At 42.2% G+C, this 11,957-nt stretch overlaps 1 protein-coding gene across 1 annotated transcript in view; it reads right to left on the bottom strand.

Annotated features, from left to right (window-relative positions):
* Positions 1 to 11,957, bottom strand: part of FOXP1 (forkhead box P1) — a 759,404-nt gene that overhangs the window by 94,162 nt on the left and 653,285 nt on the right. The window contains exons 11-12 of the mRNA XM_006158051.3: positions 6,118 to 6,271; positions 294 to 498 (exon numbers count right to left, since the gene is read on the bottom strand). Coding sequence (XP_006158113.1) covers positions 294 to 498; positions 6,118 to 6,271 — 359 coding nt within the window. The remainder of the gene's footprint in view (positions 1 to 293; positions 499 to 6,117; positions 6,272 to 11,957) is intronic.

The raw sequence follows: 11,957 nt of genomic DNA, 5'->3' as shown, positions 1-11,957 counted from the left end.
AAAGAGGGGGCCTGAAAGCCTTGAAACCCAACCCATCCAATGAGAAACTACAGAACTTCTGCCCGGGTTCCCTAGCTGTGTAGAGATCTATGTAAGTGCTAATTCCATGTTGAAAAGGTGAAAATAATTAGATGCTTCACACTCAACCCATACTGAATACATTCTTAAGTAATTATACGCACATCCTAGTCATATGGACACAATTAGGAATCTCTGAGACACGGCGAGGCCCGGCCACCCACCCCTCCCAGGTGCAAGGCAGTCTCGGACCCCCGTCAGGGGTGCGTTCCTACCTTTCCCTCTTGGGAGTGTGGACTGAGAGCTGTCCATTGGTAGAGGCGTGTGGGTTCATGATTAAGGAGGTCTTGGAGGGAGCGGAAGAGGAGACGCATGTCGTGGTCAGATCCAAACTGCTGTGATTGTTGCCCGTGGTCTCCTCTGCAGTGTGTGCACTTGTCACTTCTTTCCAGAGCTGCTGCAGTTCTGCTGGAATCATGCCTGAAACAAACAAATTGGATAATTAAATCAATTAACAGCTAATTCCGTCCTCTTCAAACAGTAATTAAATCAAAGAGTCAGTAAACAAAGCCTAGTGTTAGGGGGGTTTTTTGGTGTGTGCAGTTTTTTTTTTCCCTCCCCTCCCAACTACGACACATGCAGTAGTCACAAGCGTGTCCTCCTACCGACCAGTCAGCTGAGATCAAGTGCCCTCATCACACATAAAAGACACCCAGGGAGAGGATTCAAATCCCAGTTACTTTGCCACCGCAGTACTCCTCTATCCATCCAAAATGGTGCTCAATTTTTGGAAAAAAAAAAAAAAAAAGTACAAAGATGTTACCTTATTTTTAGACACAAAGAAGGGCTCGGAATAAATTTGTTCAACTATATTATTATGACAACACCAACCACAAAATGAATAATTTTTGAGCTTAAGTCTTAAATGATGACAAATAGCTTTGTTATTAAATATAGTTTTTATTAATCATTTTTAGACATAAATTATGAATTCATATCGTCTTCCTGAAATGCTTTTCAACTTTTAACAGTCAAATTGATTATACTATGATTATTTCATTAACACACCTATCTTCCTCATTAATTTTGGTTTCTAGTACCACATGCTTAATTGATGGATGTGTCTACTGAAAAACTGCATAACTTTTTATACAAGTAACACTATTATTACTGTCATTTCTTAGATCAATGCTAATGAACCATCGCAGAATAAAATGAAAACGTAAAATAGAATGGAAGTAATAAAGTTCTCTTGTTTTTTAAGGGGGCCAAAATGGACATAGGTTGGAAGGAGTAAGTGCCAACCTGAATTTTCCTGAAGGAGAGAGAGAATTGGACGATCCACCTTACTGTCGTAGCCTCTGGGTCTTTATCCTGGCTGTGTGCCTCCAGGGCCCAGGATGTCCCAATCCCACCACAATGGAATTCTAGCACATACATGCACAGAAGAAGAAATACTCTGAATACCAACTACCAACAACGAAAATCAGCAGCTTCCTTGGGAAGGGCACCGAAAAGAAATCATAAACCCTGTGCACCATCAGGCAATTCCACGTGAGACTGGGACGTCTGGATGGCAGGTCATTGTTTCAATCAACTGTAACACAGCCAACCTAGAAAGCCTGCCATTTCCTGACACTACAGCAGGAGCCCAAACGGGCATGTTTCTTACCAAACCTAAGGTATCGAATTAAAAAAGAAGGCTGTGTGCGTTATATTCATTTGAAACACATAATAAAAAATGCCAAGGTCTAAATTTAATTTATTTTTGTCATTTAGAATACAATGGATAGATAATCATCTCAACGTGATCAGCCAAACATCTTTACTTTGCTAAACTGTTAAAGATTTTAATTACGCTAGCATTGGAGAGCACTGGTCTAATGAGGCGATGGACTCCAGAGAATCCGAGTGGTTAAGAACTGTGAAATGAGTCTGATAGGATTTTTTTATATTCACCGTGGATCGTTTGCATATCAAAGAGGAGTAAATTATTGCACAGCAGACCAATAACCTTCCCCGCCTTTCCGAGAGGAGCGTTAACAAAAACAGTTGGTCTCTCCGAACGGTTCTCCGCGAAAATGTTCAAATGCTCAAGTATTTGCAATTAATATATATTATAAAGGAGACTTCAAATGATACATTAAGTGGTCAGAGAGTCTTAGAATGCATCTCCACAGCCATGCTGGTTTTCTTCTCCCTTCATAAAAATCAAATGCCAATTATGTTTTGATGGATTTTGTCCCAAATGAGCATTTAGTTATTAGGCATATTCAATTATTACTTGTCCCCAGAAATTAAACCTCAGAGGCAAATTAAACAAAGGGAAAGGTCACTACGCAGTCCCGCATCCAGTTTTGCTGATCTGGGCTATTATTTTCAAACACCTTCTGAAGTGACAGGTGGGATGTGCTTGGGACTAACAGGCCTGCCACTGCTCTCTGCACACCCACAATTACGTGTGACTACGGCTGACCTACGACCACTGTTTACTCGGTTGAAACTGAGAGTGAATAGGCTTGTCTGTTGATGAGAGCATATTGATATAAGACCACACAAGTCAACACCTATTTTTATTTTCCGCGGAGTAAACAGATGAAAAACCACGAGCTGCCTATTCTTCGACTCCAACTAATTGATTTCTGGGCCGGCTGCATAGGAGGTGGGGATATGGGGAGCACACAGCTCTAACAACTGTTAACACTTTCCCTCTATGAAAAGCAGAACTTTGAAGCGATTTTCAAAGTAAGCTGTTTATCCAGCAAATAAAGACAAGGACAAGTGTAAGCACCCCTTGTTACACCCACAGAGTATATTACCGTGCCTCTCTCTGGTCTCCTTTTATTGTAATGAACCGACAAATCTGCTTCATCACCCATAGGGGAGAAAAGATAAATAAAATAGTAACTCCCAGAATGACAACGGTAGTACTCCTGGGCCGGATTGCAGAGTGCTAATTACACTGAAGAACACCGTCACACCAGACGTACCAGGGAGGCAGGCAGAGCACTGTCCTCCATCGGCGCTGGACTTTGCTACTGTTCAACTGTTAGTTCATGAATACTCTCTACCAGGGGATGCTGTTCTTCAACAGGCAAGATGTCTTGATAGAATTAAGATAGAGCAAAGGTAAGCTAGTCTCGCATCAGACTACATGGATATTACATTCCCAGAAAGCATGCATTTCTTCCAGGACGGCCAAATAAGAACGACAGATAAGTTAAACGAATGCATGAACAGGTACATAACCAAGCCTGTAATTTTAACCTACCTAGAATTTACACTTTAAAAATTAGAAGGTCAGAGTGATACTGAATGAGTATTTCTCTATGAAATTACAGATGTTGGGGAGAGTTCGATGATTAAAAAGTCTTAAGGTGAAACCCAGATATGCTAATTGTGGAGAACAGACAGAAGGCCCCATGATAACCTTAAAAACAAGAAAATATCTCACCATTTCATAATATAAAAACTTCAGGGTGAAAAAAATTGTTTTAAAAGGCTGTCAAGCTGTTATTCTCTGTGTATTCCTATATGCTGACATTTAAATATGTGTTGAAGGTAACTTAGCAAGTTGTGTCAAAGAACCTTGATGCTTATGAAATGGGCACCCCCAGTCTTAATACAGACCCCCTGCATGCCTTGGTACATTTCTCTTTCCAGGAAGACTGGCCCCTTCATTATAAAAGAAGATGCAGGCACAGGTTTAAAAAATGTATGTTGTGGGGACAGTTGACAGATTACTGTTCATGGAACTCAATTTTACAACCCCAGGTATCACTGGCTCAAAGACAAACAGAGTTGATCAACCTTTTTCTGTCCTTGTACATCCATACCCAGGTGACCATGTTCAAGCAAGCAGAAAGTTGATTTAAACCTCATAATGACATCAGTTTTAAGCCATCATCTCTCTGATAAAAAAAAATCGTGTTGTAGTCCAACATGACTGAATTCTCAAGTCACTTTGGGCAAAAGGGTAGAGGGGACAAAAGCAAGCTCCTGATTGCTGAGAGAGGCTGATGACGCAGCTAGTGCACTTTCCTGCAAGCACTTGCCTCCAGAAATATTTGTATTTACATGTATGCCAGCTCGGGCACCAACACAGGTGCCCTTTAGGTTTTAAATATGCTTCTTCTTGATGTTGCGGGGACTAATAGTTAGAGCAGACTGCTAAGCATATCAATCAATGCCACGATGAGTGAATTACCTACCGGTGTCTCTGATGTGTTACTGCAGAGATTACACTTCATGCATCACCACATTCATTTCTTTCACATTACACATGAGCTTGTCTTGTCACTGCCCAATTGCCCTCTTTTGGACAGCTTAACTGATGTACTATAACAATGAACCTTAGAGAGCAAACTTAATAGTATCAAAGCGGTGGGAAAAGACGAGAGAGGGGGAAGCTGGAGTTCAGTGGGTGTGTCAGAAGAGCCTGCCATGTTTCCAACAACAAACCCAAAGGCGCAACTAACGCACGTTAGAACATTCTGCAAGCACAAAAATGCATTAGCCGAAGTGCCCTTTCCTTATTGCTCAGTTACCAAATCTTCGGTTTTGACAGCAGTGCAGGAGATGCTGACCATGTCTCAAGTAGTTGAGTGGGCATGGGAGAAAGAGGTGGAGAGGGATGAGAGAAATTAAAGGAAAAAGAAAGCCCTGGTCTCAGCATTAGAAACAAAATCAAAACCAAAAAACCACCACATGGGACAGAACTTGGGTGTGGCTGACTCAAGAGAGAGAAAATTCAAATGCAGACATGTCTCACTGGCTCCACTTGACACCCAGAAGGGGAACTAGACAAATGGCCATGCTCTAGTTGGTATAAAGGAGGCTCCTCGTTTTCAACCTTCTTCAGAAGGCAACCGAATCCAAGACTCCAAAGGCTTCGCCCAGCAGTCTTCACGGCACACACACAGACATCCAATCTACTAGAATGGCAAGGACTGCAGGTCTTGAGGAGGTGACTGACATGGACTGTGCCACTTTCAAAACACAGGTGTGACACTTTCTCTTTCCTCCCTTCCTTTCCAGCTGTGAATAATTTTTTTTTAACTTTTTTTTTTTTTTTTTTTTTTTTTTTACCATAGGGTGCACGCGCTTGCCAGAGACAGAGGAAAAGTGAGAAAATATTGTTTCCCCTTCTCTGGGAAGATGGTCACTCCATAATCCCTTCTCCTCCATTCTCCTCTTGGGAATTTTCTCAAGTCCCAGTTCAGGTCTGGGACTTGAACTGTGGTCAAACATGTGGGAGTCCAGCGCCTTAACCACATGCCACCTGCTGGCCTCCATTTGTTTTCTTATTACACATGTGAAAAGTCAGCATTGCTTACACCAAAAGGTTGTCCTAAAACATCTAGCGTTCCCATTTGCATCTGACAGCCAACACCCTTGGGATGAAACATCAGTGACTTTTCAAAAGAAATACACTAAACCCATGAAATCTTGGTACTTAAGAAATCCCAGTCTCTGAAGACAAACCGATCACAGCAATGGTACCTGTTCTGAGGACTGCAGAACTATTCTGCTCAGAAATTAACAGTCAGACAAATTCAAAAAGAAAGAAAAAAAGAGAAAAATCAACAAAAAGGAAACTTGGTTTTTTGAAACAGAGATAAATCCCTAAATTTAAAAAAAAAAATGAAACTTATAAAAGCATCACCAAGATTTTAAAAAGAGGATAAGTCCATGATATAAAATGTCTTAAAATGGCAAACAAAAAACTAAATTAAACAAAACAAGCCTGATAAAAATTCCTTTGTGGTTCTGAACTAAAATGCTGGAAGATTCCATGAAAATGTTCAGTCAGTACAAAGCAGCATTTCATTCCCTTCTTCCAAGAATGTGCCACAAACAGGGCTGGCTCTGCTCCTGCTAAGCCTTTGGACCACCCTAAAGTCTTCATTCTGGAACCAGAAAGCAGTGTGACTCTGCACCAGTCTCTCATTACCTCACTCAGCTTTTTAAGAAGTTTCTACAGGCATGTTTTAGATGGACGATCTGCTTAACGATAGCTGGGATATATACAAAGCGACACCCCACCATGTCCGCCGGGAGTCCTGGGAGAGTGGTGCCTTCAGTTTAATCAATGCATACCTTGAGCGAGAGGTTGAAGGGGAAGGGCAGGTTGCCCGGGCTGAATTGTTAGAAGGCCTTGGCGCTGCAGAGACAGGAGGTGCTGCTGCTGTAACTGCTGCATCTGTAAAAGCTGCTGTTGGAAAGCCAACTGCTGGGTAGCCACCTGCTGTTGCTGTAAGAAATCAGGAAGAAAAAAAAAAAATGAGATGACCACTTCCCAAGGAAGGTTAAAAGTCTGGACGTTTCAAAACTCACCGTCATTGTCAACCATTGGGAATGGTCACTACAGCTCTGGGGAGGGCTCCATGTCAAGGTTTAAAAGGGACAAGAACATACCACCTCGGAAGGGGCGTGAGGGGGTTGGCCCTACTCCCTTTCCACTGCCTGCTTCCATGGCCGAGTAACTGGGCCATCGAGGCCGCTTTCCCCAGTCTGAAAGCCTGAGTTTGGGAGTTAAGATGTGAACTTTCAGACTCTGACATTTGTCATTATTTGCAACTAGAAAGAAGACTGCAGCACTCGAATCTGGAGGGATCTGAACTCTGAACCTTCGAGGTGTGAAAGAACAAGTTGCCTCGCTCCCCGCCCCGTACCAGCAGAAGCTTTTAACTACTCTGTTTATCACTTCTGACATAAATAAATGAGCAAAAATCAGACCTTTGAAGAAGAAAAACTTCATCTAATATTGTTAATTAGCCATGACAAACGATGAAATAACATTGTAAATCTTTCATAGAAACAGCCACTAGATTTTAATTACACACATTCATAATTTAGCAAACAACATCGTACTCGACTGGGAGTGTTTAATAGGAACGGCACTCCAAGCGTCAGAGGCCTTCTCTTGGCTTCGGTCTCAGGAACCCCCTCAGTCTGGCTGCTTGTCCCGCTTCCCCCACCAGCTTTGTTCTTGAAGAGAAGGGGCTTTAGGATATGATAAATATCTTTTTGTTGATTGGACAATGACAGGAGGAAAACTTTTGTTGTGTAAAACATCAATACATCATTCCTGTGTTTAGCGGGCCTTGCTCCAGCCAAAAAAATTAATGTAGATTTCCTCCGTAATTATCTGAGTGATAGAAAGATAATACAGTGCAGGAGTTACAATAAATAGAAGGAAATTATCTAATATCCTTAATCTGCTAGGAATCATATCGAGGTGGAGGTCTTAGCCACATTATGGCTAACAATTACGAAAGGAAAATTAACCCTTTTCAAACTGTGGCTGGAAGGGATGGAAAAAGACTCTCCCAGAAAAGAACATGATCAGTTTTTTTTTTTTTTTTTCCCTAAGTCTAATTATTATTTAAGATCAGAGAGACTTCTGCAAATGAAAAGGACGATCCAGCCCTTTCAGAGCTTGGGTGTTCTGGTTAATAACTATACTTCACAAACAACTGCATTCACTTAACCTAACACATGACCTCGATCTGATACATCCATAAAATGGTATGTATATGGAGACCTTCTGATGCAAAGTTCAAAGAAAGAAAAATGGTGGTTTCCATTTGGTCTCCATGTAGTTTATTTTACAGTAAAAACCATCATTCTCATATTAGCAACCAATTTCAGACTTACTACCATGCCACTGAGAAAGTTAATTGAGTTTCACTCCGAAAAACAAATTCTATACCACTAACAACAAAAATTTAAATAAATTTAAATGAAAAGCCAGTGTTTTCATTTTAAGAACAGCATGCATAAAATGATCCAATTGTTTTCGCCCCTTCCCAAGTTATCACATTAATGTAAAACCCAATGATAGTTATATTCATGTCAAAATGATTTTTTCACTTCTTCAACAGATATTAACTCAGGACATTAAAAAAAAAAATGGGAGGAAGAGAACAGACAACATTGACAGGATAGAAGATGGGGGAATTAGCTCTTCTTGAAGTGGAATATAATGGGAGGGGGGGGTGGCTGGAGATTGGGGAGGGTGTTTCCTGTCTTACTGTAAATGAAATGTTTAAAAATTTTGTATTTATATAAAGTGACTGATGCCTTTTCTGTTGTCTCTGTGGCCATCCCTAGGAAAAGCTCATGAAAGCTGTCCACGTTTGAAAAGCCAGGATATAAAAGTATACAAGGCCCATTGTCCGAAGAAAGAATTTAAAAGCAATACCAGTTGCCAAACTGTGCTCTCCACCCAGTTACCAAACACAGGATACGAGACCGTTTGTTTACTTCTCACAATTGAATGCATACAAAAAAGGTCTCCCTGCAGTCCCCTGGACAGGTCAGTAGTCAGTGTTAAAATGCTAAAATGCCCTGATAAACCTTGCATTTCGGATCCCCTCCCTAGAGCTGCAGTCAAAGGTCTGTTTTCCTTTCTTCGGCTACTCCCTACTGCCTAACATAAACTGTCATAACTGCCCGGGACAAACGGCCTTTTTAAAACAATCAACTTAGCCTACCTCACCCGTACAGGATGGGATTTGTTTTTTTCCTAGCTTGATTTAAAATGAATTCTGCTGTCCATTTTCCACACCACTTGTGTCAAATATTAAGGAGCAGTCACTCCTAAAGCTGCCCTGAGCTACACGTCCCCTGCGCCAACCTCAGCCAAAGAGCACCTTAAATCCTAAGGGAGATCCTAGCTCTCACCAGTGTGGAGACAAACTTTCCCAAGGAAACATCTCCAGGCAATGGAGGAAAAAGAAGAGAGCACAGGTACATTGTTCTGGCCACGGATCAAGTGTCTTTTTGCAGAGGTGATCCAAAAAAGGAGAAAAGGGGGGGGGGGGGAGGCTGGACGCTACAAAATTATGAGCCACTAATGACTGGGGATTCAGTAAATTAATATACTTGTTCCATCTGTCAACATCCAAGTTCAAACCTTGTTAAAATCATAACCACCAGTCCACATCATGAAATTGCTACCACGTGACTCTATTTCATTTTAGCACAAAAGGACCAGGAGAGGGAACAAAAAAAAGGAAAAAGGGGGGGGGGGGCGAGGCTGGACGCTACAAAATTATGAGCCACTAATGACTGGGGATTCAGTAAATTAATATACTTGTTCCATCTGTCAACATCCAAGTTCAAACCTTGTTAAAATCATAACCACCAGTCCACATCATGAAATTGCTACCACGTGACTCTATTTCATTTTAGCACAAAAGGACCACCACCTGCATGGTAATTTCCGGAGCCCCAGCCCCTTGCCTCAGGAAAATAAGCATCTCCTAACCATTGTTAGGACAGGTCTCGGCCCAATCCGCTGGCCCTGGGAACACGCTGGCCCTGGGAATGCAAGGAGGCTGGTCCACCGGACTAACTACCTCTAAAGACATCCAAGGCCATGAATCTCCTGGGTCACCTCTGCCTGCTGAAAGGATGACAAAGCACGGGCCACATCAAACCTAGTGCCCAGAGAAGCTCGCACGCCACTACGATGTATCACTTTCTCCTCCCGGAGCAGATGCAAAGTCTTCCCTCTTCTCCCCCTACGCCTCTTCCCAAACTCACACACCACCATCATCTCTGTGCTCTGCGTCGCTCCCGTCTCTGACAGCAGCAATTTGGGAGAGTTAACTTTTATCCTTCTTTCTGCTGTGTAAGTTTCCCCCTTCACATTTCTTTATCTGCCCTCTGAGCTCATCTGAACTTTCATGTTCTCCCAGCATGCAGACGTGCATTCCAAACTATGTCTAACAGACCAAATAAGAGGTTAATAAGAAGTGGCAACAGAAAGGAAAAACACAATCCCTGGTAACTGATAAGAATGACAGTGGCAGCCCTTTTTTGTTTGTCTTCAAATATAGAGTTAAAGATCTTTAAAAAACTAAATTTTGATGCCTTTGAAAAGAAAGAAGCACAAAATAACAACAGGGGGTTATTGCCTGCAAGCCACAGGGGAGAAACTCCATAATTCTTATTCTCCCTTTTGAAGGCTGTTAGAAATCTGATTCAAAAAAGCAACAGCAGAAGGGGAAACCTCTTGAGGCTGTAACCATTTCCTGTGATCATGCATAATGTGCTTCAAAAGTGGGTTTTTACCAATTCTGTTGATCAATTGCATCTCCTTCATAGCCCTTCTTTTTTCTGCTGTGTTTACATCTGATGTGACTCAATGACAAGCACTGTCTGAGACTGTGAAACAGGCCTGTCATGTTGATTTATGGGCCCATCAAACCACAACTTGTCCAAACTGAGGCTCGCAGTTCATTAATTAGAGAGTTGTGACTTTGAAGTCAGCTTTCAGACTGTGGTTTTTAACATTTGGCTTAATTTATATGCTCTTGAATGTGGATCTCTAAGGAAAAAACTGAAATTCCCTTCTTGTCTTTGAACTTCTTTTGACCGCACAATAATCATTTCTTTGTCCAGAGTGATGCCTGCAATCCCAGAGTCATTAACGCGCATTGAACTGCCACTGATGAGTAAGCCCCGCTGAATTAGAAAAACAGCCAGCAAAACAAAGCTGAGAGCCTTCTGCACAGTGATATCTCACAATTACATGCCTTCCCTCCCTGTGCCATTTCCATTTTAATTACTGTTAGTCCTTTAGATTTACATTTTAGACACTTTTTAATCTGTTCCCTTTTTTATTATAGCAGCACCCGGTAGCGTGCCACTGTACTTAAGGTTGTGTCAGCATTTTCATTAAAACACCTCCTCCCCTTCACCCCAAAACTGCCCCTCCACTGTGGGGGGTTGACATCCAGGCTACTAAACAGGACTTCAGGGTGAAAACTTGGCAAGGCAAGGAAAAATGTACCCAGTGTGGTTCGAGGGAGGAGTCAGCACAGTGAGAATGTTTGGGTCATCCCCAGGGTGTAAAATTAGCGCTGTGTGGCATCCGCGCCTCTGTGAGCGACAGGGACGTGCAGAGTCACGTGGTGAGGCTCCCTCCAAAAGAATGAAAGTGGCCAACCGCTTAGGAATGGAGAAGAGCCTGCTCAAGTGGGTGATGTGCTGTTTATGGAATCATACATTATGCTATCCCAAGGGGATCATGCACACACACAAAAATTTCAGTTCGCTGTAAAAATAGGAGGCAGCAAGTTCAGGAACTTGGAAGGAAGAGAATGATGTCATAGCAGCACGTGGTCATACGTGGGTTTTCAGAAAGTTCATGGAAAGTGTGTGTGTCTGAAAAACCCATGAGGTTGCTTTAAAAAACACTGTTTTGCATCCAAACAAACTCATATATTAATTCTGTTTTCCCCCATGCTTTTTTTTTGGGAGAGATTTTTCGCTATAGGGTGCATGCGCTCGCCAGACAGACAGAGAGAGACAGAGAGACAGAAAGTGAGAAATCACCTCCCAGGGGGGATGGTCACGCTGCAATCCCTTCTCCTCCATTCTCCTCTCGGGATCTTGAGCATGCACGCACACGTGCCCAGGGTGAGTTTTAAGCCACCGAGTCCGGGACGCGAACTGCAGTCGACTATGTGGGAGTCCAGTGACATAGCCATCACACTAACTGCTGGTTCCCCCCCAATGCTTTTTAAAGTCCCTGCGTAGATACTCCCACATGCCTATATGCCTATGGAGGTACACATAGGAGAAATGGAACCCTTCCTATAAAGGCTTTTCAGTTTATGGGACTAGTCCTGTCACCTAAGTGGGGGGAGAGGCACGGAGCACTATTTACACTCTACAAAATATTATATGCACAGAAGCCATTACAGCACACTTTTTTTTTTTTTTTTAAACTCAGGAAAGTAACCCAAGCTGGCATCTGCTCTAACGTGAACTCGCACTATCTGGTACAAGACTTGGGCAACTATCACATGTAGTTAAACAAAGATGGGGAACGTTTAATCTTGTTTTATTTACCTTTTTTGTTTTTAAAGAATTGTTTATCTTTATTTATTTTAATTTGACCACAGAGGGACAGAATGAGGGAA

The sequence above is a fragment of the Tupaia chinensis genome, unplaced genomic scaffold (assembly GCF_000334495.1).
Source record: "Tupaia chinensis unplaced genomic scaffold, TupChi_1.0 Scaffold000570_1, whole genome shotgun sequence".
Lineage (NCBI taxonomy): Eukaryota > Metazoa > Chordata > Mammalia > Scandentia > Tupaiidae > Tupaia > Tupaia belangeri.
The sequence above is the reverse complement of the archived record's forward strand: the minus strand, read 5'-3'. Positions and strand labels throughout refer to the sequence as shown.